General features: G+C 45.1%; 8 protein-coding genes and 1 long non-coding RNA gene across 11 annotated transcripts; 4 read left to right on the forward strand and 5 right to left on the reverse strand.

Moving 5' to 3' along the window:
• Positions 1-3,718: 3,718 nt before the first annotated feature.
• On the forward strand, positions 3,719-5,402 carry LOC135791300 (hydroxylysine kinase). Its single transcript, XM_065301677.1, has 3 exons — positions 3,719-4,418; positions 4,473-4,886; positions 4,944-5,402. Exons 1-3 carry the CDS (start codon positions 3,966-3,968, stop codon positions 5,118-5,120), a joined length of 1,044 nt encoding a protein of 347 aa, XP_065157749.1. The 5' UTR covers positions 3,719-3,965; the 3' UTR covers positions 5,121-5,402.
• LOC135791324 (uncharacterized) lies at positions 5,152-5,735 on the reverse strand. The gene is made up of 2 exons (XR_010548003.1): positions 5,404-5,735; positions 5,152-5,347 (listed from the first exon to the last, which is right to left on the reverse strand). It is a non-coding gene; the product is annotated as an uncharacterized lncRNA (long non-coding RNA).
• Positions 5,736-6,245: 510 nt separating this feature from the next.
• Positions 6,246-7,794, forward strand: LOC135791319 (cytochrome c-2). The gene is made up of 2 exons (XM_065301697.1): positions 6,246-6,398; positions 7,201-7,794. The coding sequence occupies exon 2, from the start codon at positions 7,214-7,216 to the stop codon at positions 7,538-7,540; it is 327 nt and encodes a 108-aa protein (XP_065157769.1). The 5' UTR covers positions 6,246-6,398; positions 7,201-7,213; the 3' UTR covers positions 7,541-7,794.
• A 259-nt stretch (positions 7,795-8,053) lies between these two features.
• LOC135791282 (cyclin-dependent kinase 5 activator 2) lies at positions 8,054-10,469 on the reverse strand. Its single transcript, XM_065301649.1, has 2 exons — positions 9,078-10,469; positions 8,054-8,995 (listed from the first exon to the last, which is right to left on the reverse strand). The coding sequence occupies exons 1-2, from the start codon at positions 10,062-10,064 to the stop codon at positions 8,492-8,494; spliced, it is 1,491 nt and encodes a 496-aa protein (XP_065157721.1). The 5' UTR covers positions 10,065-10,469; the 3' UTR covers positions 8,054-8,491.
• Positions 10,470-10,614: 145 nt separating this feature from the next.
• On the reverse strand, positions 10,615-12,929 carry Hacl (2-hydroxyacyl-CoA lyase). Its single transcript, XM_065301636.1, has 3 exons — positions 12,701-12,929; positions 11,009-12,441; positions 10,615-10,948 (listed from the first exon to the last, which is right to left on the reverse strand). Exons 1-3 carry the CDS (start codon positions 12,749-12,751, stop codon positions 10,726-10,728), a joined length of 1,707 nt encoding a protein of 568 aa, XP_065157708.1. The 5' UTR covers positions 12,752-12,929; the 3' UTR covers positions 10,615-10,725.
• Positions 12,930-13,051: 122 nt separating this feature from the next.
• On the reverse strand, positions 13,052-18,047 carry Cap-D2 (CAP-D2 condensin subunit). Its single transcript, XM_065301604.1, has 6 exons — positions 17,406-18,047; positions 16,151-17,337; positions 15,287-16,092; positions 14,386-15,166; positions 13,954-14,318; positions 13,052-13,892 (listed from the first exon to the last, which is right to left on the reverse strand). The coding sequence occupies exons 1-6, from the start codon at positions 17,524-17,526 to the stop codon at positions 13,160-13,162; spliced, it is 3,993 nt and encodes a 1,330-aa protein (XP_065157676.1). The 5' UTR covers positions 17,527-18,047; the 3' UTR covers positions 13,052-13,159.
• A 103-nt stretch (positions 18,048-18,150) lies between these two features.
• Tab2 (TAK1-associated binding protein 2) lies at positions 18,151-20,111 on the forward strand. 2 transcript variants are annotated; one of them, XM_065301661.1, is made up of 5 exons: positions 18,151-19,097; positions 19,156-19,407; positions 19,461-19,649; positions 19,847-19,903; positions 19,979-20,111. In XM_065301661.1, exons 1-5 carry the CDS (start codon positions 18,536-18,538, stop codon positions 20,002-20,004), a joined length of 1,086 nt encoding a protein of 361 aa, XP_065157733.1. In that variant the 5' UTR covers positions 18,151-18,535; the 3' UTR covers positions 20,005-20,111. The 2 variants fall into 2 exon arrangements, 1 of the variants encoding a protein (XP_065157733.1); XR_010547994.1 differs by having other exon boundaries at positions 18,153-19,097; positions 19,461-19,726.
• On the reverse strand, positions 20,016-20,932 carry LOC135791308 (pre-mRNA-splicing factor Syf2). The gene has a single exon (XM_065301685.1). It carries the CDS (start codon positions 20,836-20,838, stop codon positions 20,149-20,151), a length of 690 nt encoding a protein of 229 aa, XP_065157757.1. The 5' UTR covers positions 20,839-20,932; the 3' UTR covers positions 20,016-20,148.
• Positions 20,933-21,216: 284 nt separating this feature from the next.
• On the forward strand, positions 21,217-26,758 carry LOC135791262 (polypeptide N-acetylgalactosaminyltransferase 5-like). 2 transcript variants are annotated; one of them, XM_065301615.1, is made up of 7 exons: positions 21,217-21,668; positions 21,775-22,666; positions 22,757-22,937; positions 23,663-23,802; positions 24,084-24,317; positions 24,708-26,125; positions 26,189-26,758. In XM_065301615.1, the coding sequence occupies exons 1-6, from the start codon at positions 21,424-21,426 to the stop codon at positions 24,876-24,878; spliced, it is 1,863 nt and encodes a 620-aa protein (XP_065157687.1). In that variant the 5' UTR covers positions 21,217-21,423; the 3' UTR covers positions 24,879-26,125; positions 26,189-26,758. The 2 variants fall into 2 exon arrangements, with proteins under 2 accessions (XP_065157687.1, XP_065157695.1); XM_065301623.1 differs by lacking the exon at positions 22,757-22,937 and adding an exon at positions 23,245-23,425.
• Positions 26,759-26,957: the final 199 nt, after the last annotated feature.

Here is a 26,957-nt window from a genome sequence, read left to right on the forward strand (position 1 = left end):
AAGTGTCTCCTCTTTTGAGGCGACTTAAAAATTAGAAATATTTTTACAAGTCCTTAAAAGGATGTCCTTATAAGGAGTTCCCTCTCTTTGGGGGTGATCCCCCACCATAAAAATTGTTGATATGCCTGATAATTTCGGGGATGAAGCGCAGAGACATCGTAGCTGTAGGATGGGCCGGGAGCAATGGACGGATCGAAGCAGTGGGCCGTAGACTGTCTTATAACGACACGTGCCAAAAATTTAAAAATTCCGTCACCCCTATTCTCTTTTCTTCCTGTACTTCTTCTCTCTTCTCTTCTTACTTCTCCTATTCTCTCCTGCTGCTCTCTCGATTTGCGCTTCCACCATCTCATAATACCTATTTGTTGCTCCGTACTCTGCTCTTCAACTTATTCTAACATTCGATTTTTGTGGTATGCAACCCATATTTCCTAAATTTCTTATTATTTAATAAAATTGCTTTCTACAACTGAGATTCGATCCACGAACCTCTAGCATGCTAGCACATGCACATGCCACCTGAGCCACACGGCTCTCTTATCGAGTCTTATTCGTTTCAGGTATAAATGTTGTTGTTTTTCTCACCTTTTTAAAAACAACAACATTACCTGTTATTCGCATTTCAAATACGTACTATCAAATGTGGTCTTTAAATCTAATTCTGAAAACGACAAAAAGGAAACATAGACAAATATACTAGCAAACGTAATATTAAAAGTATACTTTATTACATGCAATCACATGAGTACATGTTGAATTTTAAAATTATTTGTTAAAATTGAATTATTTTATTTGTTGAATAAGTTCAGCGGTTACCTTTGTCCATGAAACATCTTCACTAATTGTTTAATTCATCGAATGTTAATGTTGCACAGTTACCTACGTGCACTTTCTCGGTTGACATGTCCCACACAGGGACAAACAGTGTTTAGTTTCACAAATTAATATCATTACGCAAATAAAACCACTGGGACGGACTTCTTAGCCCGACGTAAGATATCCGACGGCCGACGGCCAAAAACGTGCACACATTGTAAAACTACACAATTCTGACATCCACGCGCGATAATTCTTTAACTGCACGCCGCACTAATTCTAAATGTTATCTGTGCTGATCGATTCTAATTCAACTACCGACTTAAAATCACAAGAAACGCGCAAACTAGTTACAAAGATCGACTTGTGAACAAAACACGTGTGTACCGAACAACATCGCACGATCGACTACACAAGGAAAAGATATTGCAGGCTACGTGGACAAAGCAGATATGAAAATGATAAGAATTTCAATACTCACAATTGAATGCGGGCACAATTATACACCGAGATCCGGTTCGACTCCTTGACATCTAAAAACAAACACAAATCAGATGCGCAGTGATTTGTGACTTTCATTCGTTTTTTATTCGCTAAATTAACTAAAACTTTATAGCACCTAACTATAAAGATAACAAAAATAAACTAATTTTTGCGGGTTGCAGGTCGAATTCCTGCAACAAACAAATACAATCTGACGGAGAATTTAATTCCGCATCTGTAGATACCACGCTGAAGTTAATAAGCCAATAAGGTCGCGTGCAAACATGAAAATATACAAACATTTCAAGAAAAAGAGTGAAAAATCACACTTTTATACTAATTTTCGCGGGTTGCAGGTCAAATTCCCGCAACAAACAAATACAATCCGACCGAGAATTTAATTCCGCATCTGTAGTTACCGCGCTGAAGTTAATAAGCCAATAAGGTCGCGTGCAAACAAGTAAATATACAAACATTTCACGAAAAAAGATTTAAAGAAAACACACTTTTATGCTTATTTTCGCGGGTTGCAGATCGAATTCCTGCAACAAACAAATACTATCTGACGGAGAATTTAATTCCGCATCTGTAGATACGGCGCTAAAGTGAATAGGCCAATAAGGTCGCGTGCAAACACGAAAAAATACAAACATTTCACGAAAAAGAGTGAAAAAATCACACTTTTATGCTAATTTTCGCAGATTACAGGTCGAATTCCTGCAACTAACAAATACAATCCGACGGAGAATTTAATTCCGAATCTGTAGATACCGCGCTGAAGTTTATAAGCCAATAAGGTCGCGTGCAGACACGAAAAGATACAAACATTTCACAAAAAAGGGTGAAAAAATCACCCTTTTAAGCTAATTTTCGCGGGTTGCAGGTCGAATTCCTGCAACGAACAAATACAATCTGACGGAGAATTTAATTCCGCATCTGTAGATACTGAAGTTGATAAGCCAGTAAGGTCGGGTGCAAACACTACTTGCACCAACACGATTCCGCAAATTGTTAGTTAGCAATTAGGATACTAACTTTATTATTTTTGCGCTGACAATTATTCCACACGAGGTACACACGTAGTTTCTTTCCACAAGTAAACAACTACACTTTGATAAATAAATAAATCCAAATGGAATTTGTAGCCCCTGAAAAAGATCCGGCGGTCATCGACACACGCGCGCGCGCAGAAGATAAAGTCACTCGGTTTTCGGTTTCGGCGTAAATCATAAGCTTTTCGCTTATTAAAAATTCGACGAAAAGCAAAATATTGCTGCCATGTGCTAATTTCAAAAAAAAACGAATAGCCCGCGTGCTACAAAACCCACAGCGGAACACCGACTGCATAAGAAAAACATAGCCTGCGGCAGGCAAAACTGTCTCGGATCCCTGCGCCATGTAGTATCGAAAACACAAACAAGTTTGAATTATGAGCGGCACTATCGCCATCTGGTATCGAAAATACAAACCAGCTTGGATAGAACTTCACTAGCGCCATCTAGCACCGGAATCTCAAACTAGTTTGGCTAAAAGCTGCACTAACGCCATCTAGTTTTGACGGTACAAAGCAACGCTCTATTGTAGGAAACATTACTGCGGCTACCAATCCTTGGAACAATGAAATATTTGGACGATGAGAATCTCCAATATTAGAAAATGCCACTTGTGTAGCTTTCCGCGAGTTAATTACAAAAGTTATGTGTGCAGATGATAAAGGATTCCAATACCTCCTATCTGATAGAAGCATAGCCAGCCAACGACGTCTACCACACCAAAACAAACAAAAATTAGTGACCCAAAACACGAAAATGGTAGTTTTGAGAGTTTCCCGGCAGATAATTACAAATGTTAGTTATGAAAATGATAAAGAATTCCAATACTTACAATTTGATGCAAGAACAGTTACCCTACGAGAACAGGTTCAGATGCTAGACCCCTAAAACAAACCAAAATTAGTGACTCGAAGCACAAAAAGTGTATTTTTTGTAGGTTTCCCGCGAGTTAAGGGCAAATATTATATACAAAAATGATAAAGAATTCTAGTACTTACCATCTGATGCAAGAATGGTTACCCTGCGAGGCCCGGTTCAGTTGCTAGACGCCTAAAACAAACAAAAATTAAGGACACGATACACAAAAAGTGAATTTGCTTTTAGGGGATCAACTGCAGGTATAAAAGGGCAGCATGTTATCACTTTTACAGCTTCAACTGCAAGTAATTATGCAAAAACTTAAAAATCTAAAATGAGCGCCGCTGATCTCATGTTTCACCCTTAGAACTTGGCAAAAGTCGCTTATTACCTCAAATAGTTTACTATTTAAATAGGTAACAAATTTAAACTAATAATTTAATCTCATCTTGTTTGTCACCCATTAAATTATTTACTTAAAGCTATGTACTGCATTTATCAGTTTTATCTCTACTGCACTCGACGTTATTGCGGGGCCGACAGTCACAAAACAACTCATCGCAAAACGCATCAAAACCTACCAAATATCCGCCTCTTGATACAGTTTACATGTCCGGAGTCTCAATCAAAGCGGCGTCCATTATCAATCATTGAACAATCAAGCATTATCAAGTTAACTGGCGATTATCATATTAAGAGTCGCCCTCTCCGATAGCAGCCGGACCTTTGATACACTGTTTCGTCAGTGTCGCCGCAATGTTGGAGCCGGGTGTGACGATCGCGCCGCTGATGAACTCCGGTGAATGTTACAAACTCGTGAAGAGAATCTATGGTCTCGAAGTGTCCCGGGTCTCGGAGTTGAATGGGTACGACGACAAGAACTTCAAAGTTGCTGTCGGAAGCAAAGGCGATGAAAACGTACAACTTTACGTGTTGAAAGTCCTCAACTCGCTGGATTCAAAGAAACTTGGCTTCATCCAGGCGCAGAATGCATTATTGTTGCATCTTGGCGAACGCGGGATTATTTGTCCGCAGCCACAACAAACACAAACCGGTGGATATTATGCCATAGAGCAATTAAGAAGCGGTGCTCATGTGGTCCGTCTGATGAAATTCATTGATGGTTCCATTTTGCATCAAGTAGAAGGATCTTGGGATCTTTACTACAAAGCAGGAGAATATATTGCAACAATTGACAACTTATTACAAGTAAGTTTACAAAAAAAACACAAAATAAACATTTAAACATTTAAATTCTTGTAGGACTTTTATCACGTGGCTTATGAAACACATTCATCGATGTGGATGTTGGATAGTGTACCGCAATTGCGACCGTTTTTAGACAAAGTACCTGATTTAAATAAACAAGAAAAGTTTGCTGAGATAATCAGCGCGTTCGAGCGCGAAGTTTTAAAAATTGGACATAATTTACCACGTGGAATAATCCACGGGGATTTTAATGAGCAAAATGTTGTTGTCTCTGCGTTGAATGGCACTCCTGAAATTCGCGGCGTGTTGGATTTCGGCGATTCACAAAAAGGTTGCTATGTTTATGAACTGGCCATTGCAATGACTTACATGATGATTGTAAGTAAAAAAGTCGCAATGGGTGGAGCAGTGTTGCAAGGATATTTGAAACAAAGAAGTATGACTGATGAAGAGCTAGGATTACTCAGAGTAAATATAAATATAAAACTTTTACCATCACAAAGCACAACTTAAATAATATTTTAGATTTGTATCCTGGCAAGACTCTCACAATCATTGATAATGGGCGCGTATTCAGCCCATTTACACCCAGAAAATGCTGCATACTTGCTCACCACCTCAGTATCAGGATGGGCAATGTTTGAAGACATTTATAAATATACCAATGAAGAATTACTCGCATTGTGGTTGAAACAAGCTTAGATGATATATATTCCCATGAAACTTCAGAATATGTTGATGAAATACATTTATTCAATGAGGTATTCTAATGGATATGATGTCAGACATTCGCAGCACAGCTTTTGGTATTATTTCTTGTGTTGGAGTGTGTAAATCATTGACTATTATGTTCTGAAAGTTACCATCAATGGTCTGCACCTTCCCGTCCACGGTCGTATTATCATGCAATACTATGTGCGCCGGTAAACCTATATATTCAAGAATTGTACACAAATTTCATTCAATATAAACAATTATCACCTACCTTTTAAGTTGACTTGCATCATGATAAAACGTTCTCGCATCCATGCGCTGTCTGCCTTATCATCGGGCACCACTGCTTCCATTTCCACGTCCATATCAGTCATAATTTTCTAACTGCACTGTACGTTTTTATGTTTGAAAGTAAAATATACTAATGTTGTGTTTCTTCAACTACACAACACAAATAAAGGTTACAAATGGCGCTGTCGGTAAAGTAGGCATTTCAAAATATGACACAATAAAAGTTTGGTTCAAAATAATATGTACATTTCTTGGTAACTAATAACAATTTAGATCTTGACTACATTTAGATTTCAACTGAGATGATTCAAATATTGAAACCCAATGACCTCATGCATGCTTTGTGTGCTTCAATCAGATGTTCACAATTTTCTTGGCCATTTTGCATGATACTGAAAAGTGCACATTCCCAATACTTGCATTAATAAAACAACTCAATTTAAACACTAATTCTCTTACCATTCATCACGAATCTTTTTCGTTTCGGGGCAGGCACAGCACGGCTTGCACTTTTTAGCTTCCGACGAAGGCTTTATCGCTGTTGCGGCAGGAGGCGGCGACGCAGCACTCACTTTCTCGCCGACGTTACCCATTTCACTTAATTAGTAGAATAATTTATAATTCACGCAAGAAAACGCAATAGTCTCAAGCGGGTGAGGAAATTTACAGGTTATGCTATATATAGTTCTGTTTGCTTCACCTTGGTTGCAGGCAAACTAGAATTGAACGGACTTTGCAATTTATTTCATTTTCTAGAATACCAGGCGCCATCTATCGGTGATACATACGCAAATGCGCAACTCTGAAAGTTCGCTGTAGTGCGCACCGCGAAATATCGATCCCGTGTGCAAAGAACACGGAACGGAATCGCGCGCTGAGGCTCCGCCGAGCAGTTCTAACATTTACACCAAACGAATTGGTTGTGTCTGGCTCACACTTCACCTATTTTAATTTATAAATCGTTCAATTTAAACCGTAAGTAATCACTTTGAGTACTTTTTGCTTCATAATACACCCACGAACTTTGTACGCCCACAATTTTTAAATTCTCCCTTAAAATGTCTCTACTTTTCTCCTGATTTTTATAAAATTACATAACGGGATACAATTGGGTCGCTTCCTTGCATCACCTCATTCGTCAAAAGGGTTTGCGTAACATTACGCCAACTGTGCGTGTCTCATGACTCGCCAGGACTTCGCTCGGCAGCTCTGGAATCTCCAAGCTTGCGCAAAAATGCGAATTTGGTTATATAATCGTCCGTCTCTGTGCGCTAATTTCCACCCAAGGTGGTAACGATGACATTGGTAATAATAGACCGCGCTGCAAACTTGACCCAGTGGGCGCGCGCGCGTTCTGATTTCAGTCCTGAAAAACAAACACATAGTGCACTTTGTACATAGTGCGATTACGATATCCGCCGGCGGGGTTTTTTCGGGTGGCGAATAGCACGTGTCGCACTTTAACCTCGCCAAGCGCGTGGCGCGCGCGCAGTTGCGTGAAACTGCCATGACTTCAGTCATGATCCCACGAGTAGTGGTGGCACGCACGCGTAATTACGCGAAATTGCTTCCAGTTGAGTCACATGGTCGTGACGCGTGTACCTGACTGGAAAAATTCACCGCGCGTCGACCTTGCCACACGTTCAATGTTCAAAAACCAATTGATTTCGAGCTAATCGCGCGTAATCTGGATCATAAAGATTATTTTTATCACATGGAATGTCACATTACGCAATCGAGTCTAAAATATATATTGAATAAATACTTTGGTTTGCAGCTAAACTAGAACAATGGGTGTACCAGCCGGTGATGTCGAAAAGGGCAAGAAGCTCTTCGTCCAGAGGTGCGCACAGTGCCACACCGTAGAAGCCGGCGGCAAGCACAAGGTCGGCCCCAACCTCCACGGCCTCTTCGGCAGGAAAACCGGTCAGGCCGCCGGCTTCGCCTACACGGACGCCAACAAAGCCAAGGGCATCACGTGGAACGAGGACACGCTCTTCGAGTACCTCGAGAACCCGAAGAAGTACATCCCCGGCACCAAGATGGTCTTCGCCGGGCTGAAGAAGCCGAATGAGCGCGGCGACCTCATCGCCTACCTGAAGGCGTCGACCAAGTAGGAGCGCTCACTGCCGCCGCCCCTCACAAAATCAACTTAGACAAATTTTACTATTAAGCATCGTTGAGCGATCCTCCTCTCCCTCTGCAGAAGAAACTACCATTAAACCGTTAATTTAATTGATGTACTTGTTAATTAATTTATTGACGAAACGTGAAACCTAATTTAGTTAGTAATCGCAATAAAGGCGTCCGGACGATTGTTGTCATCTGTCGGGGCGTTGTACGATGTGCGTAGATAAATGATTTTGATGTACAGAGCGAGTATTTGTGTGTTTGGCATTAAAGTTAAGTCGTTAAGTTACGTAAAAAACACTCCGGAACGATTTACTTAGAGAGTAAAAGAAAAACAACCAATATTAATGCATGACAATAACTTTCCTCTGACGTTTCTGACGTGGGCGTCAGTCTTTTTCATGCATGACGCTTCAAGTACTCATTGATTATGAATTAGCTGTGTGTGGGACGAGTTGGCGCGCCGCCATTTTGAATCTGCTGGGAGAAGGACGCAGGCGTTTTTTTTGTTTCAAATGGCATTTATTTAATAATATTCATCGTGGAACGATATCGAGGTGGGAATGTTACAATTGTTGGTTTACCTTCTTGTTTGTCTCTTAAAGTAATAATAAGTTAAGTTTAGCGCAATGCGGGGCACGCGGCGACGCGCGCGCGGCGGCCCCCGCTCGCGAATTGTATTGCACATTGGCCCGAACCATATCCAAACATGTTATGCAACAAAATGAGAGAAATTTTCTAAGTCAATGAGAATTTACGACGACGACGACGTTAATTACCTATCACTTTCATAATTTTCTTATGCATTAATTAATTCATATATATATATCGTTAACATTATATGTACTTCTTTAAATGTACCATATTTACGTTTTACGTGGTTTGTGTCCTTAGCCTAGCGTCGCGTAGTTTGAGAAGACGTTTGACTTGCGCAGCGATTATGCGTGCTGCGCGAGGGCGGTGTTGTTATTGGCGGCGTTGGCGCCGGCGTTGCACGAGACCACCGGCACGGCGGTGGTGCCGACGAGAATGCTGGCGGCCGCCTGCCCACCGGCGGCGTTGTTGTTGTTGTTGGTGGTGGCGGCGAACGCACCGCCGCACGCCTTCAGCTCGGTGAAGATCTCGGTGAAGTAGCCGGGCTCGGCGTTGATGCGCAACATCTGCGCGGACAGCTTGTCGACGATGTGCAGGCAGCGGTCCCAGAAGCGCTCCTTGGAGTCTTCGACGAGGAACGGCTTCAGCGGGTAGGAGATCTCGTTGCCCATGTAGGCGTACGAGAGGTAGAGGCAGGTGAGCACGACGGCCTGCAGATCCTGCTCGCTGGTGATGCCCGCCGCCGGGCTGCCGCCGCCGCCGCCATCGTCGTCCGGCTCGCCACCGACGAGGTCGCGCACCAGCATGTAGACGAACACCACGTTGGCCGGATTGATGAACGCCACGTCCTGAAAACACAACAACAACAACAAACAACAGGTAATGATCGATACTCATGGTAAAATGAAGATGATTATCCTGAGTGCCCACCTGCCAGCCTTGCAGGAGGAGACTGCGGTCGACGGTACGCAGCCACATGACGGCGTCGCCCGCCTGGAAGTCGCGCAGGCGATAGCACTTGGCGTGCAGGTACATCCCGAGACATTTGAGCAACTCCGATGTTGACGCCTGGATGACGGTCTTGCGTCCACCGCCACCCCCGCCGGCGACCATCTCCTTGCCGGCGGATGGCTGCGGCTGCGCGGGCAGCAACTGGTGCTGGGGCGGCGGCGCCTGCAGACAAGCGGGACGCGCGCCCGCATTCAAATTGATCACGCGGTTCTTATCGTTGTTGACCGCCTGCAATTGCAGCTGCGCGTGCGGATGCTGGTGCGGATGATGGTGGTGGTGTATGTTGTTGGCGTTGTTCACGCGCACGATATCCAGATTCTTGGCGGCGGGCGCCGTCATCGCCGCCGAATAGTAGATCCCGGCGACGTTCTTGTTCTTCTCGGCGTTCGCGTCCAGGAGCGGCTGGCGCTTGTGCTTGGCGTTGTTGTTGGGCGCCACATTGTTGTTCGCCTGGCTGGCCTCCTTCTTCTTGTTGCCCGTGGACGAGAACCGCTTCCACGAGAGCGCGTTGATGAAGAGCGACGAGTGCTTCTTCAGCTGCGCCGCCTGCTGCCGCTCCAACGCGCTCTTCTCCGAGATCACGCGTAGATTGTCATTGTTGTTATTGTTGTTGTTGTTGTGGTGGTGGTGGAGATTGTTGACGAACGGCTGCTTGTTCTCGCGGTTGTCGGCCGCACCACCCCCACCGCCCACGACGGCTGCACCTCCACCAGCCGTCAGCGAGCGATTCTTGACGTTGTTCAGCTGCTCGTAGGAGTAGTTGTTGAGATTGTTGAGCGATTGCAGCGTAAAGTCACCCGCTGCCGCCGACGAGGTGGTGGTGGTGGAGGTGTAGACGGGGCGTCCGCGTTGATGGTCAACGGAGCCGCCACCCGAGCGCGGCGAGAACGACAGCACGGTACCCATGGTGGCGAGTAGGTATGTCCGGTCACACACAGTGTTGGGGGGTGGCTATTACACTTTCGCGCGGTGTTTACACATCGCGAGGCATCACGACCTCACGCTGCCGCCTCCTCAACTTGATGACTTTATTTACCTCTCACACTGGCACGAGCTGCGAACGCGTTTTGGGGCAGCAAAGGTCTCCGTATTCGACTGCCTGGCTTTGACACTAACTGAGTGACGCTGCCAGTGCGATCGCGTTGGGGGCGATGGCGGCTGCGGCGGCGGTCGATCGCGTGCCGTTGCACGCGGGGCGCATGTGCGCGCCGCCGCCTAGCTACCCTCGGATGCGCCCTTGCCAGTCGTGACGTCGGGCCCCGCCGCCGATCAATACGCCTCGCGCACCCTCTCGCCTCCCCCATCGACACCCATGGGTATTCCACGAACACATCGCGCGCACATTCCGGCGGGGTGCGCGTAACATTCTCTCCTCCTGCGCGCGCGATCGAAAATAGAACAGAGGGACAGGATAGGGGGGTGACTCTGCAATTACGTATTGCCGGAGTGATCGACGTTATGCGTATGCAACAGTATCGTTTATTAAAAACACAGACTTCGTTAATAATGCAAGCAAACAAGTAAAAAACACGAAAGAAAAGAAAGAAGAAGAAAAAGAAAAACGCGTTTATAGCTTGGATTCCGTCAGCCACGAAAACGTCTGCGGTTTCCTATCGGCTGTTGGATTAATAATGACGTTGATAATTGAAGGGCCATCGGTGACGGCCAAGGCTTCCTTAACAGCGGCCTTGAGCTCCGGAATGGTCTTCACCAAATGCGAGCCGCGGTCGCCGAACATTCGCATCAATTCGTTGTAGCGCGTGTACGTCGACAACACGTTGACGGGCAACCTAAACATCAATCAAAGTTACACCCTGTGTTGTATCAGAGGAATACCTGGAAATATTTACGTTTGTGTCGGGTCTCCTTCCCCGCGAATATCCGCGTAGAGATCCTCATCAACCCCACCGTAAATTCCGGAGTTGTTAACCACTACCACAACAATGGGTAGCTTGTAGCGGTAGATAGTCTCGATTTCCATTCCGGAGAATCCAAAAGCAGAGTCACCTTCAACGCAGATTACCTTTTTCCCGGCTGCTTTGTGTCTGCAGTACAAACCAGCGGCGATAGCGAAACCTAATCCCACACCCATGGTACCAAAGGTACCCGCATCCAAACGATGTTTCGGTAGTTGATTGCTAAGGATAGTTCGACCTATATCCATGGTGTTGGCACCCTCGCTGACAATAATGCAATTTGGTGGTAGGCATGCTTGTAAATTCGTGAAAACCGCGTAGTAATTCAATGGTGGTGCGTCATCTCGACTCATAGCAAGCACACTCTTACGATTGCTTTCACATTTCCCGCGTAGTTGAGTCCACCAATCAGTGTTGTTGGCAACTGAAAAGTTTGCAGCTCTGAGGAGCGAAACAGACGCTGGTTTGAGATCTGCTAAGATAGGAACAGCGGTCTCAATGGAATTATGAAACTCTTCGGGGGATAAATCCACCTGAATAATTTTCACATCCGCGTCAAAACGTGGCGGACGTCCAAAATGCAACATCCAGTTGAGGCGTGCGCCCAATAACAGAATAACATCGGCTTTTTGTAAAGCCAAGGTTCTAGCTGGTGCGATACAATGTGGATCATCATCTGGTACCACACCTTTGCCCATCGGCGTGGGTAAAAACGGCAAATTGGTTTTGGTGATGAACTGACGCAGTTCATTCTCAGCGCCTGCATATGCAGCACCTTTACCAACAATCACCAAAGGTCTCTTTGCATTTCGCAACAGATTAATCGCCTCGGCGATTTTTGATTCATCAGGGAAACATTTGGGTGTTGGTGCGCCACCAGTGGCAGTTCTCTGCAATACACTGGACTCCAACACTTTGCATTGTAAAATATTACCAGGAAGATCCAAATACGCTGCTCCCGGACGCCCGAAACGACACAACCGCAGCGCTTTTTCCACGTGAGTAGGAATAAGTTGGACCGTGGGTGGACGCGCGGAGTATTTACAATAGGGACGAGCTACCTCCACCTGTGGGCACTCCTGAAATCCGCCGATTGCCTCGTGGTCTTGACTAACCGCTCCACCGACAACCAGCATAGGCCAACAGTTGCTTTGCGCGTTTGCCATACCACCAAGGGTGTGGAGGACACCCGGGCCGGAAACGGTCAAGCATACACCGGGCATTCCAGTGAGGTAACCGATGGCCTGAGCGGCGTACGCAGCCGCTTGCTCATTACGCATGCCGATGTAGTGCAGGCCTACCTGCTGGCAGGTCATACCCAGTTCAATGACAGGGTAGCCCACAATGCCGAAAACATATTCGACTCCCTAGTGGAAATACAACAGGAATTGAGTCTAGCAATTCAATGTAAAATTAGAATTATTAATAAATTTATCAGGTGTGAAGTGGATTTAAATTCGTGCGCGGTATGTAACAACCTTGGAACTGCATTCTATGGTTCGAAACTTAGCTAAACATACGTGTATACAATGAGGTTGAGTATCAAATTGTTTATTTTCGCCGCAATTTGACCAGGAATCTTATACAATCGCTAAATAATATTCTCTACAATAAAATACCACTAACCTGGTCCTTCAGGGCCTTAGCCAGCACGTAATTTCCATCAACTTCAGCCATTTTCGCTTGATTTTCTGTACGCGACTCCGGCTCACTTCACACACTGACACTGTCGAATATTAATAGGAGCGTAATGATAACTCGCGCGATTGTCAAGAACAAAACAGATTATCTCCAGTTTGTTTACGTCCCCCGATTAGAAATAACGCCAGTCACTGCCCGCTCGCGCGTTGAGTATTATTGAGCGACTGTAACTGTGTGCGGCGAGTGTATCAGAAACACTCCAGGCCTGCAGTTCAACTTTCAGCCTTTGGACCCAAACATCTCCTATCATACACACACACAAACAAACACACCGAATTGTTGTTGATCAGTAAATCAACCTATTTAATACAATTTAATAAAACAATATTTACAAAAATTCAAAATATCTTCTTGTCAACTGTCACTCTTTCCGCGTAGGATAAACTATTCATCGCTATCGCTTCCGCTGTCTTGTAAGGTGTTCCGTCGTTTGAGTTTCCTTCTCCCGGCGTTCTTCACTGGCTGTTTCTTCTTTTTGGCCGGCGCAGGTTTGCGGAATATGTTACGCGGTGGATTCCCGTCGACTTTAAACATCTCCTTGACGAGTTCCTCTAACTGCGTGGCCAGTACCTTCAATTCCTTACTCTTCGCATTCGTACAGATCACCTTGATCCACGAGTACACCTCGTCCGCGAGGATGAAATGTTTGAACTTCGGGAAGTTCTCGATGAGTTTCTGCAGCGCACGCTCGTTGTACGGCATAAGCGCCAGAACAAACGCGATGCGCTTGGCGAGTGCATCATTTGCATTGTCAAACTTCAAGCAGAAACGCTCTACCAACACTTCGATCTGTTTCGATTTGTCGATCAACGTGAATAAATACTTCAATATTATTTGGAATTTCTCTTCGTTTACATCGGCCTCGTCAGTATTTTCACGCGGGAATTTCTCCGAGAGTGATGTGAAAATATCCGGCATGTAATTATACAAATTGTTGCTCTTTTCAGAGCTCTGCAGGAAGAACGAGCGCGCCATTTTGCAAATGTAAGCGTCATCGTCCACCAGACACACAGCCAGCTGCCAAATGTGTCCCTGGGGACGAATCATGTCCTTCAGAATGAGTAGCGAAAGTGTATTGAGTGCTGTTTGACGTACTTCAGTTGTCTTATCCTGTAGCCTACACAAAATCATGAATATTAAGAAATAAAATTTAAAAAATCAAACAAAAAAAAACTTACAATATGTATAACTTCGTGGTGTATGGATCTATCAGATTGGGGAAGCGATCAAGTAAATCGACAAGATGTATGAGAATCGTTACTTTTACCTGCACGTACGGGCTGCGCAGGAGCATAGTAAACAAGAGCAGGACATATTTTTCGCAGAAAACAGCCGAGAGAAGCATGCCGCGCGCGAGGGCTGACGCACCGGCTACTTGGAGCACCTCCGTTGGGTATTCGGAAGGTTTGCGACAGATTAACAACACCACTTCGAACATTCTACTCAGACTTATTTGTTTATCAAGGCTGTGTTCCAACACGTGTGTGATGAAATCAGCGTCTTCATCCGCTGCCTCCGCACCGTCAATAACAGACTCATCCAGCTATAATCATAAATTTTTAAATTGATTAAAAAAAAAAACATAAAAAAGTCAAAATTAAAAAACCTACATTTCCAGTCGTGGACAGCGCCGTAGCATTACGCTGTTTCAATGCACTGGAGTTATTCAACGCGGCTGAAGCTCTGACATCTTTAACTTTACCGCTCTTCTTCAACCGGACATTTTGTCGCCGCTTCAGTTCATTATAAACATCCGTATCGAGATATTTATGCATTGACACAGCAATTTCACCAACCAGCACACAATACGTGATGAGTTTATGAATTGGCGTCTTCTGGCTGCGTGGTGTGAACCATTTTAAAAGTGTTTCAACGCATGGGAATGGTTTGGAATGTATGGCGAAAATTAACCGCACCGCAGCCGCGAGTATATTATTCACGACGGGTGTTTTCTTGTGTTGATAATGTTTGATTATAAACACAATTTGTCCCCAGATTGGATCAGTGCCCAATAAACGGAATGCAGGTTCATCACCGACTATACCAACCGTGCCTAACATTTGTAACATTTCCAGACCTTCAACGACAAGCAGCGGGTCTTCAAAGCCGCACTTTTCGAAACAAATCGTTGCAACAATGCGATAGTTGCGATCTATGATGGTATGCCTACCGGCTGTGGCTAGTCTGAGTATACACAGCGCAATACGTGAATTTTCTTTCGTCGTTGGAGTCTTTTGAAGGAATGCGCTCCATAACGCGTCGATAATGTCATTACTGAGGGTACCTTGTGTTGCCCACATGGTTACCAGCGTGGACAACGCGTCGAATGATGAAGTGGACACCGTACGATACAACATGATCAGATTTTCCATCACTTGAGTTGTATGGGAACTGTAACAAGTAAAAAATTATTGAAAAATCAAGAAGAATCAAACAAAACTGAGAAAAATCAAGAAAAATCAATAAAAATAAGAAAAATTAAGAAAAATCTGAAGGAGAAACGAAACTCACAGTAAATTAGTAGCGTCTGTTGTTAAAAAGACTGTTTGCAGTGCAGCACCAGCCACATTCCGTCGATCTTCCTCGTTTCTTAGCATTATCTTCAGCAGAGCGTTGATACCATCCGCAGCATCATCCAATTCAAACTGTCTGGCCGCAATGATAAAATCAACTGCTTCGTGCATATCACCAATAGTGACGCTTGTTAGCAATTCACACATCAATGCCATTGCTTCACGCATCGTTTCGAGAAACTTTACAACTTCGGTGAGATAATCAACAGTCTTTTGCATCTCGCTGAGTTTTTCATGTTCTTCTTGCGTGGGTTGCACGACGGAATTCAGCGAGATTTTCGAATAGATAAGTTGCATGTAACACAAGTAGAATTGCACATCTGTGAATTCATTTATTCGATCGCGAAGTGTAAGCATCACTGCGGATGTCTTCGATGCGGTTTGACAATGCTCGACGGCCATTTTGTATTCTTTAGCGACGATCGCGTCGCGTATCAATTGGTCAATCGATGGGCGTTCATTTTCGCTACTCATCGGCGCGCAATCATCACTTATTCCTGAATCTTTACTTCCTGCACTTACACCGGATGCTAGCGTATGACAGCTTCCATTTTCTTCATCGCTCTCATCCTCTGGGTTGATTTCAAGTTGTTGTAACTCTGCCAATAGACCAGGAAGATGTTCAGTCCACTCGCGTTCGATTTGTTCTTGTTTTTCCATATCAATTCCGAACACTTCGTATTTAAACTTGACCAATTCGTTTTTCTTCTCGGTGCATTCTTCAGACAATTGTTTATAAGGCAGCTGAGGACATAAAAATGATTAGTATTGATTTATTGTTATTTTTATACATTGTACATACTTTTGGTCCGAAAGTGTTATGCTTCAACATGCACGTAATGCAGTTGGCGGCTGCTTTGCGCACGTTACTCGTTACATCACGCATGTGTAACACGGATTTCTTCAAATACGATTGTTGGATAACGGCTGGAACGATATTCTCGCGCATAAGACGCGCAATGAATCCGAACACCCTTGCCCTTACAAACGATGATGAATCCTGTGTGAATGCTTCTAAAGCAGTCAGAATATCATTACGTAAAAGTCGCCATGGTTCTTTATCATCAGCAGACATCGTTGCGACTTTGCGTGACTCCGCAACCAGAATCTCTACCTGCACACCTAACACCATCGCTCGTAGCTGCGGCGAGTCCGCACGCAGATATTTCGATAAATATTCCAGCAATTCACGCATTTGTTCTGGCAAACGCATGGCGAATTCGTGCACAACGCGTGTGCTGTTCTTGACCGCGTTGGATTCCACGTTGGTTTCCTGCAGCTGCCATTCGGTGAGCTCGTACACAAACGTGACGAGCAGTGCTTGCGTTTCGAACAACTCGACGAGGTGTTGCACACCGTCTGCGACAATCGGTGCGAGAAATTCGTGTTCTTTCACGAGGCGTGCAACACGAATAACCAACGCGTTCGCCACGCCGTAATTACTCACCAATAAACCAAAGAATGACCAGATCTCACTGGCAGCTTCCTTGTCCTGCTTGATTCTTTGATCTTTCAGCATACTCATTGTGAGTTCAAGCAGTTTGTTTATCAGTGCATTGTCTACACCTGCACTGTCCCAGAAATTATTCAAAGGCACTTGGAATAACTTTTTCAATGCTGAGATGACACTGGCCCAGTTTACCTTCAGGTTACTGCCTGATGCATCTTTGGATTTCTTCCGGTTGTTGTGCAAGATGCTATCTGATGTGATTGCTTTCTCTAGACAATTGAAAAGACTCACATAGAGATAAATAGTCATCTTGAGTATATTCTGCACCTCCTGCTTGACTTCCTCGGGAGGCGATTCATCTTGTTGTATGTAAAAGTTGAGTGCATTTGGTAGGGCCAATAGGCTTTTCTTAATGTCTTCAAATGCTCCATAGATTACTACTCGCGGCAAGTCTTGATATAAATGAACCGCCGAAAAATACGTGTCAAAATGATTTAAGATATAAGTGGATCCGGCTTCGTTGTACCCTGCAGACGCGACTGCAAAGACGAGAAAAAAAATACACTCAGAGTAAAACTCACTGTTGTTAACAATGCGGCGTGCGTACCTTTCAATTCCTTGCTCACTCGTGATGCGGATAAAACTTCGCGAACATAGTACTGATCCGGAGATGATGTAAGCAATTCCTCCGTGTTAATAGGCAGCACAAAATTCAACTGCGACATCATTTATTGGGGGAGTAAAATCGTAAAATGTTTAAAATTTAAAGCAGCTGATCTAAAATTTTGGCAGTTAACGAGCCCGGACCGGTGTACATAGCGGAATGAAGCGTCCGACGCGTTATTCAAAGTTGCAACGGTTGTAATCGGCGGAAACGGACGGAAATACCCGAGTGTTACAACCCTAAGCGTAACCAAGCAAGGGTACCACCTGTTTAACACGCATTTTGTAGATGAACAGAGAATATATACGATGTTTAAAGTTATAAAAGTTGCATTTTGATTTTGTTAGTTAATGATAAGTAGTAAGTATAAAATCTAAGTTGACTTAAGTCATTGTAGCGCATGTGCTTCGGTTATTGTCGTAGCTGGGATCGTGAAAGATCGTAAATAGCCGCTGCAAACTGGAGTTTTTGTTTTTTCCATTCGGTACTCAACGTTCCTGCAAGAAAAGAACCTATGCGATGGCGATTTGTAAATACACTGGACGGCGTTCGGTGCGTGTATAAAGGAAAGCACGCGCCGGCGACAAGTGGAAAACGCCGCCAAGGTCACTCGGCGCGATGAAATGCAACGTTGTTTTGAAGCGGCGAGCTATTTGGCATTCATTTCGCGTTAAAGTCGGTCATGAATGTATTACTTAAGTCAGTCGCGACGCTCCGCAGGCACCGTATTTGCGCACGGAACGCGCGCGCAAGGCACTAGCGAGCGCCGTCGAGGGGCAGCAGCGCAGCACGCACCACTCGGGGGGGGCGCGTGCAAGAGACACGGACGAGGGTCGGCCGCCGCCGCCGGGGGCACGATGCGTGTTTTGTTGTGTTGTGCAACATCACGAACGCACGCAGACGACGTGGGTGTACGTCCAACGTAAGCAAGTGGCGCGACGTAGGCGTTGCGACGACCGACCGCCGCGACGTTGCGAGCCGACGACGCGATAACGCTCTCACGCCTGTGATAAGCCCGCCGTCGAGACTGGTGTTATGTGATAAATACGTATTGTTAGGTATAGTTGTTATATATGGGTGAGAAAAACTGTGATGCGCCGCCGTTGAAGAATGCCGCCATGGGCGCCAAGCGTCCCGACAGCCTGCCGCTCAACGCCGCCGTCACCAAACTCTGGCAGAAGCCGCCGATCTCGCCGTCGCTGCGACGCGATTCAACCACCGGGCGCGCCCGTCTGACACCCGCCCCCGAGCAGACTCCGCCTCTGCCCACAGCCAAGGCCAAGGTTACCACGTGCCTGCAGGTGACGCCGTCGCCGGCCACACCAGGTGGTAGCGGAGGCGGCGCGCATCAGCGTTCGTTCACCAGCGTTAATCTTACACTGCGCCCGCCTAGTTCCGAGCCGCAGCCGCCCATTGAGATCACGTCGGCGAACGCCAGCCTCACCTACTCAACGAGCAGCTTCGATATTGAAAAAGGTCTTGAGTCACGCCTCCAGATCACTGTTAGTCCCACCGGCGGCAGTGTGGCGTCGTTTCGTCGGAGGCGGCCGCGCCCGCTCAGCTGCCATGACGACACCTCCGAAGGTATACCCAGCGGCAGCGCCGTGCATCACTCTATGCCCGACCTATCACTGCGTAAGACAACTGAAACAAACGCCGCCATTTACTGTGTATTAACCTATCACGCTTACAGCGCCCTCACCGACCGTCCAGCGACAACAGGCGAAGATAGATCGGCTAAAAATCGAACTAAAAGCTGAGCGGAATAAACTCGCAGCGATGCAACAAGAGGTGCTACGTCTGGAACAACAAGAAAGCACAGCTAATGAAGACGCAGTTAACGAACAACTTGAGAAACAATTACTGCGCGAAATACTCCACCTGCGTAGACAATGTGAGAATCTTTCCATTGAGGTGGATCAGGGTGTGGAACAACAGCGACGAGGTACTAATCGACGCCATTTTGAATTCACATTGACATTGTTGAATCTGTTTCAGACGCGGAATTCTATAGTAATATCTACGTCGGGCAGCGCCATCCGCCCAACTTCGGGCGACCATCGTCGGCATCCACCGACACCAGTGGCAGCGGCGACACCGGCGGCTGGTCGTGCCCCTCATGCACATTCCACAATCATCCCTCGATGGGCAAGTGCGAGCAGTGCGACATGCCACACATCCTCCACGGTATACTTGCGGCGCAGCTGAAGGCCCTCTCTACGCCGTTGAACTTACCAAAAATCGCATAACCTCTGCATTGACGTGTGTGTGTTTTTTGTTTTATATATAACCAAACCTATTAACTGCGCATGTGTTGATTTTTCTGCTTTTGTTATGCACGCCATCTTCTTTGTCTGCAATCTACAAAAATCTACATTTTACAGTATCGGCCGCCCCCGGAGACAATATTCACATACATGTGACGCCTCGAATAACACGGAGTAAGTTTTCAACATTTCAACATAGATTTCATGTTAATGCAAGCAAAATTCTATGTTTTTTCTTTGTTTTTGCAGGAATAGTTCATTCGTGGGTGATATAAAGCAATGTAAATAACGAACGAACCTCCACACGTAAATTTATTCAAATTATCACATATTTTTGCAAGTAAAGTATTGATTATGATATGATTAGACAACTGAAACGAGAGATTCAGACCTAAAATGTGTTTATTGTGGTATAATATTTACACAGCAGTGCCTCTTTCAAGATTCTGCTTAATTTCGGTGGTGTATTCGCCGTAGAACTGGTCCAGTTTGCGATTGAAGCGCGCATTGCGCTCATTGATGTAATCAATATCGGCGTCGTCGTTGTGCGTCCTGCGTCGTGAATATTTCTCTCTCTTTGCAATCTGTCCCTCAAGATCCTTCACCATGTTGTCAACTGCTTGTGGTCTGTCTTTATGCATGCCATGGATGATTATATTCTTTCCGCCGTAGAATGCGTCGCCATACCGCGCTTTTTCCTCTTCGTAGTGATCCATGTCCTTTGCGGGCATGTTTTTGATCAATCTCTGATGCTGTCGGGCTGTGGCAGCCTCAAAATCGCTGAAACCTTCATCCGGATTCTTTTTCTTCTTGCGTTTTTGTTGATTTTCCGCTTCGATCGCGGAGATGTTTAGTAGTTTAACTCGGTCGTAGTCTTGTCCTTTTAGTTTAGCTTCAGCGCGGAGTTCTTTATCTTTTAATAACCATTCGGCTTGTCTTTGGCGTGCTTCGTAGTTGGCTGGGAGTTTCATGCGAGCGTTCTCGTTGAGGACTTCCTGGTGGTTTTCGGCGCGTGCTTTGTTACGTGCAGAGTGGAGTGCTTTCAAGCGGGACATACGCTCCGCTTGCTTTTCTGCAAAGGATTTCGAGGCGCCTTCCTTTGGTTCCATCTTTTCTTTTTCTCTATGTGGAACTTTGTTGTGGAACGTTTATAAACACTCAAAATGGACGTCGTATGAGCGTAGAATTCTAGGTTATCGAAACTGTCAATTTCAACAATTGAAATTTTAAATTTTGTTTCGTTTATTAGGAAATAAACTGTTTAAATAAATGTATAGTATTTTATACGTTGTAATTTTACGTAAAATAATCTGTAAATTGTATTATCTCTTGTATTATTTACAGAATTTAATTTATTTGCCAATCATGTATATAAATGTATAATGAATACGTGTCTTTGACTTGCTTGTGGCGCTGCATACGCGTGCGCTATCAATGTAATATATATGCGCGTTCAAGTGACACGTCTCTGAATGCCCTTGAAACTAGCGCACGAAGCGCACGAACGCATTTGACGACTCGACAGAATCACGTCCGTCGATCACGTCGGCCAGAATAAATTCCAACTCCGCGTCCAGACGCGCCATGCCCGCCGATTGAAAGCCATGCCCGGATACTAAGGCGCGAACGGACGCACATCGCACTCGGCAGCACCGTCTTCACCCGCCTTCACGACGCATCCGTAACACGCCAGGATGCTCCACAGCAAGTTGCGCATACATACGTGTCGGGTAATCCTGCTCACCTCGCTGGTGTGGTTCCTGGTCGTCGTATTCTTGCTCAATTTCTACTCGGAGTGCATCGGCTCGCACTGCAAGAAGGCTGGTGAGTACGACGTCGAGGTCGGTGCGCTCACGCAGGAAAAAGCGGCGCAAGCCGCCGGCAAGCACAAAGACTACGACTTCAACGACGAACCGCAAGAAGAAGAACCCGATGATAAGTAAGTCACGGACGTTTACTGCACACTCATCATTTTATGATATCAATTATGCTGCACAAGCATAAAAAATCAATGACAATACATAAAATAAATTGTTTTTTTGCAGATTAAATAAAGTAGAAACAAAATACAAACGATCGGAATTAAAGAAATGGCGGCCTGCGCCGACGGTGCTGCCAGTGGCTGGAAAACCCGGCGAACACGGTAAACCAGTCCATACACCACCAGATCAACAAGCGCTCATGAAGGAGAAATTCAAACTCAATCAATTCAACCTGCTGGCGAGCGATTCCATCTCCTTGAATCGCTCGCTCGCGGATGTAAGACTTGAAGGATGCAAAGACAAATCATACCCAAACCTGCTGCCTACCACATCAATCGTCATCGTTTTCCACAATGAGGCTTGGTCCACACTGCTACGTACCGTCTGGTCGGTGATAAATCGTTCCCCGCGGCCGCTCCTCAAAGAAATCATCCTTGTAGACGACGCTAGCGAACGGGATCACCTCGGGCGCAAGCTGGAGGAGTATTGTAAGACTCTCCCGGTGCCTGTTTTTGTTTTACGTACGGAGAAACGCTCCGGATTGATACGCGCACGATTATTAGGTGCCAAACATGTCACAGGGCAGGTTATTACTTTCTTAGATGCGCATTGCGAGTGTACAGAAGGCTGGTTGGAGCCGTTATTAGCGCGTATCGTCGAAGACCGGAAAACTGTCGTCTGTCCGATTATCGACGTGATATCAGACGAGACTTTCGAGTACATCAGCGCGTCGGATATGACCTGGGGCGGCTTCAATTGGAAATTGAATTTCCGATGGTATCGTGTGCCACAGCGTGAGATGGATCGGCGTGGTGGTGATCGCACAGCGCCATTGCGCACGCCAACAATGGCGGGCGGATTATTCAGCATCGATAAGGATTATTTCTATGAAATTGGTTCATACGACGAAGGCATGGACATCTGGGGCGGTGAAAATCTTGAAATGAGCTTCCGAGTAAGTTGATTTATGCTTTAAATTTGATTATTTTGTTTTGTTGTTTGATTTTGTTGGAATTTTTAAATGAAAACATGCAAATGTGTAAAGATATGGCAATGCGGTGGTATCCTGGAGATAATACCGTGTTCGCACGTCGGGCACGTCTTTCGCGACAAGTCACCGTACACGTTCCCCGGCGGCGTGTCGAAGATCGTGCTGCACAACGCGGCACGCGTCGCCGAAGTCTGGATGGACGAGTGGAAGGATTTCTATTACGCGATGAATCCAGGTTTGCACCAAATAAACAAACAAGCAAAAAATGCGCGCGCGCATCGAATGTCTAAAACCAAAACCAACCAGAAACCAAACGGGTGCATCATTGCTAATAATAACAAAGCGTAGGGCGGCGTGAAATTAACCGACGCATGTTTCAATACCGTTTTTTAACAATCGTAACCATAACCAATTTTTATTTATATATTTAACACATTGTATGTGACTAATCTCATTTGATGTGTCTCGATGTATGTAACTAACGATATGGTGTGTTTGTTATTAACCCCCCATCCGTATTGTGGCGGCCGGCGTACGTTTAGATCTGGATGTGCGGCGGCACGCTGGAGATCGCCACGTGCTCGCACGTCGGCCACGTGTTCCGCAAGTCGACGCCGTATTCATTCCCGGGCGGCACCAGCCGCATCGTCAACCACAACAACGCCCGCCTTGCGGAGGTGTGGCTCGACCAGTGGAAGGATTTCTACTATAACATTAATCCAGGTTGAGAGAGAGTGTACACACACACACAAAACACACGATCATGCATGTCCTTAGACACACACATTCACGCATGTCTTGCTTTTTTATTTAGTTTTTAGTTTTGTTTTGCCTGCACTAATATTTTTAACCTTTTGAAAAAAAGTTTTGTTGTTGATAAGTTGCTTTGCGTTTGCTGGTTGTGGTGCTTTTGGGTGTCTATTGCCCTAAATATTGAATTTTAAAGTATTTTTTCTCTAGGTGCACGCTCCGTGCCTGTCGGAGACGTTACTTCCAGGAGGGAATTACGGGAACGCCTGCAATGCAAGTCATTCCGTTGGTATTTGGAGCATATCTATCCCGAATCACAGATGCCATTGGATTACTACTACTTAGGAGATGTATGCTATGATTATTTTTCATTTTTTCCACGTTTCTTATCTTTTATTGCTCGAATTTGTGGCAAATGCGCGTGAAAAGTTCTCATGCATGATGAAAGCACCTCCGAAGTCATTTTAAAACAGTCATAAATATTGATAAACAAAAAGTCATCAAAGTATTATGACTGATAACGATAAAAGAATGATAACAGTAATGAATGATACCGCGTTTATGACTCTGCTATCTTTATCGCTTGGGTTTTGGTATTAAATTCGTTGTAACCGTGGCTCGTGTTTTTTAGATACGTAATGTGGAGACAACGAATTGTCTGGATACAATGGGTCGCAAAGCCGGCGAGAACCTTGGCATGACTTACTGCCACAATCTGGGCGGTAATCAGGTGTTTGCGTACACCAAGCGCCAGCAGATTATGGCCGATGATAATTGTCTGGACGCCAGTCGTAAGAACGGACCTGTTAAACTGGTTCGATGCCATGGCATGGGTGGGAATCAGGCTTGGACCTATGATATTAAAGTAATTATTAAGTTTTATCATCAAAAAATGGTCGAAATCGGTGGAATATTGTCAAAAATTGCATTTTTTTATATTGGCGATAGTAAAATATCATTTTTTGATTGGTCAGTGCATGAAAATTAATTTTAAAGTAAAAATATTAAATTTTATCATGAAAAATAGTCAAAAATCAGTGAAATTTTGTTAAAAAATGGTTATTTTTGTACATTGCGATACTAAAATATCATTTTTTCAACAACTGAGTGAATTAAAACTATGTTCATGCATGATTATAGCGAGAAATTTTATTATCACTGTTTATTTTATGTTTTATCGCTGGTTTTTGTAAAACTTGCGGTTAAATTCAACGAAAAACTCACTTGTAACACTGGTTTTTATTGTGTTTTGTAGGAAAAAACGATAAAACACGTAAACACCGGCCAGTGCCTGCAGAAACCGGAAATGAGCGACATGAACCTGCCGCTGCTGCGACCGTGCGCGCACGCCGCCCTCGGCCAGCAGTGGATAATGAGCGGCGAGTTCAAATGGCAGGCGCACAACTATCGCGAAGGCGACAGATAATACCCGCCCCCATTGGCGGAGTAATCGTCGTGTCGCGCGAACACCAGCGACGAACAATCAGACGAAGAAGCAGCAGCAGCAGAAGATGGAGGTGCAGGAGGCGACCTGCGAGTGCAATGATTCAGAGATTAATACGAAAAAGACTAACGACGCATTTACGGCAACACCAGTTTTGAGATTAACTGCAAGACGACATTCCAGAGCCCTTCAACCACGCAGTCATATCATGATCTAACATAACATAGTATTACTATTAATTAAGCGTTCATATCATAGCTGAGACAGCGCTAGGCACACGATGATGGCCTCTTCCAATTTCGAAACGAGCAATAATCATTTGCGCGCGATGGTAAACACGGTCCTATTTTTTAAAATGAATACTTGACGCTTAGAAGTATTTTAAGTGCATTTTTGCTCATGATGATAATGATTTTTTTTATTGTTTCTTATTTGATATATAGATATATTGATGATATAAATATGAATATTGATAGCGAGTGTACATACATTAAGCAGCTCTTTTTTATTATCACTACTAGTGTAAAAAAATGGAGGCGGCGGACACGCGTAAATTGTGAAATATTGTAAAATGTATAACATATCATTTTTTTTTTAAATTAATTACTTATTATTGCGCGCCAGCAGCGCAAATTGAAAATTTTGGTGGTGGACGAGTGCAATCATTAAACAAAAACTACTTACGTTTGCAGAGCATATTGTAAAACGATAGTAATTTATATTAACACGAACTTGATTTGATTCTTGTACATAGTTAAACGAAGTGTTTAATTTTATTAAAAGTATAACTAATAAAAACCAGACTGCTGCGTGTTTGTTGAGTGTGTGGTGTGTGTGACAGAGTAATTGGATGCAATGATGCGAATTGTGTGTGATTTATGCGTTGGATGTGAATGAAACGTGAAGGTTGACTGACTGGCTGGCGGGCAGGCGGCAGTAAAGCCACGCGCGCGCCGCCCGCCGTGTTTACAAATTTCCAATAAAGCGCCGCCGCGTCGATTACGTAATCGGTGTTGTGTACACGCGCGTGTGGGCGCCCCGCGTGCGTGCGACGCGCGTTCGGCCTCGCGACGGTGACCTACATGCGCGCTGGAAGCGCACTCATTCGCTCGATATCGTCGTGCGAGCGCAGGAGCCGCGACGCCGTGTGCAGGACTCTCACAGACTCGCCGCCCGACTGCCCGTCCGCACGCACCACCACGAATATACTGCAATCTAGTCGATCAAACGTGAGTCGAAACGAACGAAATCTCAGCATGCCGAGATTTGTGTTTAATTTTCTGTTTGTTCAGATGACGTCGCCAGCAATCAGCGGTCAGAAGGATAATACGTCGGCGAACGGCGGTAAGGATTCGTCCTCGAACGAGGACAGCGCATCCACGGCGGGCAAACCGCAGGAGACGCCGATGGAGGAGGGCCCGACGCCGCCGCTGACCGCCTGGTGGCGTGTCTTTAAGCTGGCGAGCTTGCTGATGAAGCAAGGTTGTTAGACGCGCACGCACTGCAAAGTGATGACTAGTTAATTCGATCACCCAGCGAGATTCCCCGACGCAGTAATATTTGTGCATTGGATGAGAAGACGCTGTTGTCGATTCAGTCAATTTACTGTCGTTATTCCGTTCCGTACCTGCACTAGTGCAATATATTATTATTATTGATGAATTACTGTTATACACACGATAGGCGTTTATGTAAGATGATTCGATTTTTGAGTAGGTGAGGCGAGTGCGTACCATGATGATTCGATTGATTGATTAATTAGGTGTAGCGTGGACGGGTTCTAGTGTTTACTGATTGTAACCGTTGAATTATCGTTAACTATTGAAAATGTGACGAGTCAATACAATAAACAGTTAGTCTGAGCGCTGAGTTTTCTTTTAATTCTACTAGTCCCTTTGCTTGTTTTGTTCTGTGTGGTGAAACTTGCGTGTGCGTGCGTGCGCAGTTTGGAAAGATTTGAAAGTGCGTGTGTGTGTTGGGTTGCCGTGGTTGGAGGGGTTGGGTAGTTCGAAAGTCGACCACCGACGACGGGCGTCGGGCACGCTCGGCCAGCGCTTCGTG

Source organism: Atheta coriaria, unplaced genomic scaffold (assembly GCF_025399875.1).
Source record: "Atheta coriaria isolate IRGN ID8LTWV9N9 unplaced genomic scaffold, Caltech_Dcor_3.1 hic_scaffold_1_pilon, whole genome shotgun sequence".
In the NCBI taxonomy this organism is placed as follows: Eukaryota; Metazoa; Arthropoda; class Insecta; order Coleoptera; family Staphylinidae; genus Dalotia; species Dalotia coriaria.

Excerpts from the sequence above, each read along its gene's own strand:
- LOC135791300 (XM_065301677.1), top strand. The coding sequence starts at position 3,966 with ATGTTGGAGCCGGGTGTGACGATCGCGCCGCTGATGAACTCCGGTGAA. Across the intron at positions 4,419-4,472 it reads CAATTGACAACTTATTACAA|GACTTTTATCACGTGGCTTA; the intron begins GTAAGTTTACAA and ends AAATTCTTGTAG. Across the intron at positions 4,887-4,943 it reads AAGAGCTAGGATTACTCAGA|ATTTGTATCCTGGCAAGACT; the intron begins GTAAATATAAAT and ends ATAATATTTTAG.
- LOC135791319 (XM_065301697.1), top strand. The coding sequence starts at position 7,214 with ATGGGTGTACCAGCCGGTGATGTCGAAAAGGGCAAGAAGCTCTTCGTC.
- LOC135791282 (XM_065301649.1), bottom strand. The coding sequence starts at position 10,064 with ATGGGTACCGTGCTGTCGTTCTCGCCGCGCTCGGGTGGCGGCTCCGTT. Across the intron at positions 8,996-9,077 it reads TCCTCCTGCAAGGCTGGCAG|GACGTGGCGTTCATCAATCC; the intron begins GTGGGCACTCAG and ends TTGTGTTTTCAG.
- Hacl (XM_065301636.1), bottom strand. The coding sequence starts at position 12,751 with ATGGCTGAAGTTGATGGAAATTACGTGCTGGCTAAGGCCCTGAAGGAC. Across the intron at positions 12,442-12,700 it reads CTAAGGCCCTGAAGGACCAG|GGAGTCGAATATGTTTTCGG; the intron begins GTTAGTGGTATT and ends TATTTCCACTAG. Across the intron at positions 10,949-11,008 it reads GAAGGAGACCCGACACAAAC|GTTGCCCGTCAACGTGTTGT; the intron begins GTAAATATTTCC and ends ATTGATGTTTAG.
- Cap-D2 (XM_065301604.1), bottom strand. The coding sequence starts at position 17,526 with ATGATGTCGCAGTTGAATTTTGTGCTGCCTATTAACACGGAGGAATTG. Across the intron at positions 17,338-17,405 it reads AGTGAGCAAGGAATTGAAAG|TCGCGTCTGCAGGGTACAAC; the intron begins GTACGCACGCCG and ends TCGTCTTTGCAG. Across the intron at positions 15,167-15,286 it reads ACAGACGCTACTAATTTACT|TTCCCATACAACTCAAGTGA; the intron begins GTGAGTTTCGTT and ends TACTTGTTACAG.
- Tab2 (XM_065301661.1), top strand. The coding sequence starts at position 18,536 with ATGGGTGAGAAAAACTGTGATGCGCCGCCGTTGAAGAATGCCGCCATG. Across the intron at positions 19,650-19,846 it reads CATGCCACACATCCTCCACG|TATCGGCCGCCCCCGGAGAC; the intron begins GTATACTTGCGG and ends TACATTTTACAG. Across the intron at positions 19,904-19,978 it reads GACGCCTCGAATAACACGGA|GAATAGTTCATTCGTGGGTG; the intron begins GTAAGTTTTCAA and ends TTGTTTTTGCAG.
- LOC135791308 (XM_065301685.1), bottom strand. The coding sequence starts at position 20,838 with ATGGAACCAAAGGAAGGCGCCTCGAAATCCTTTGCAGAAAAGCAAGCG.
- LOC135791262 (XM_065301615.1), top strand. The coding sequence starts at position 21,424 with ATGCTCCACAGCAAGTTGCGCATACATACGTGTCGGGTAATCCTGCTC. Across the intron at positions 22,667-22,756 it reads ATCTTGAAATGAGCTTCCGA|ATATGGCAATGCGGTGGTAT; the intron begins GTAAGTTGATTT and ends AAATGTGTAAAG. Across the intron at positions 23,803-24,083 it reads ATTACTACTACTTAGGAGAT|ATACGTAATGTGGAGACAAC; the intron begins GTATGCTATGAT and ends CGTGTTTTTTAG.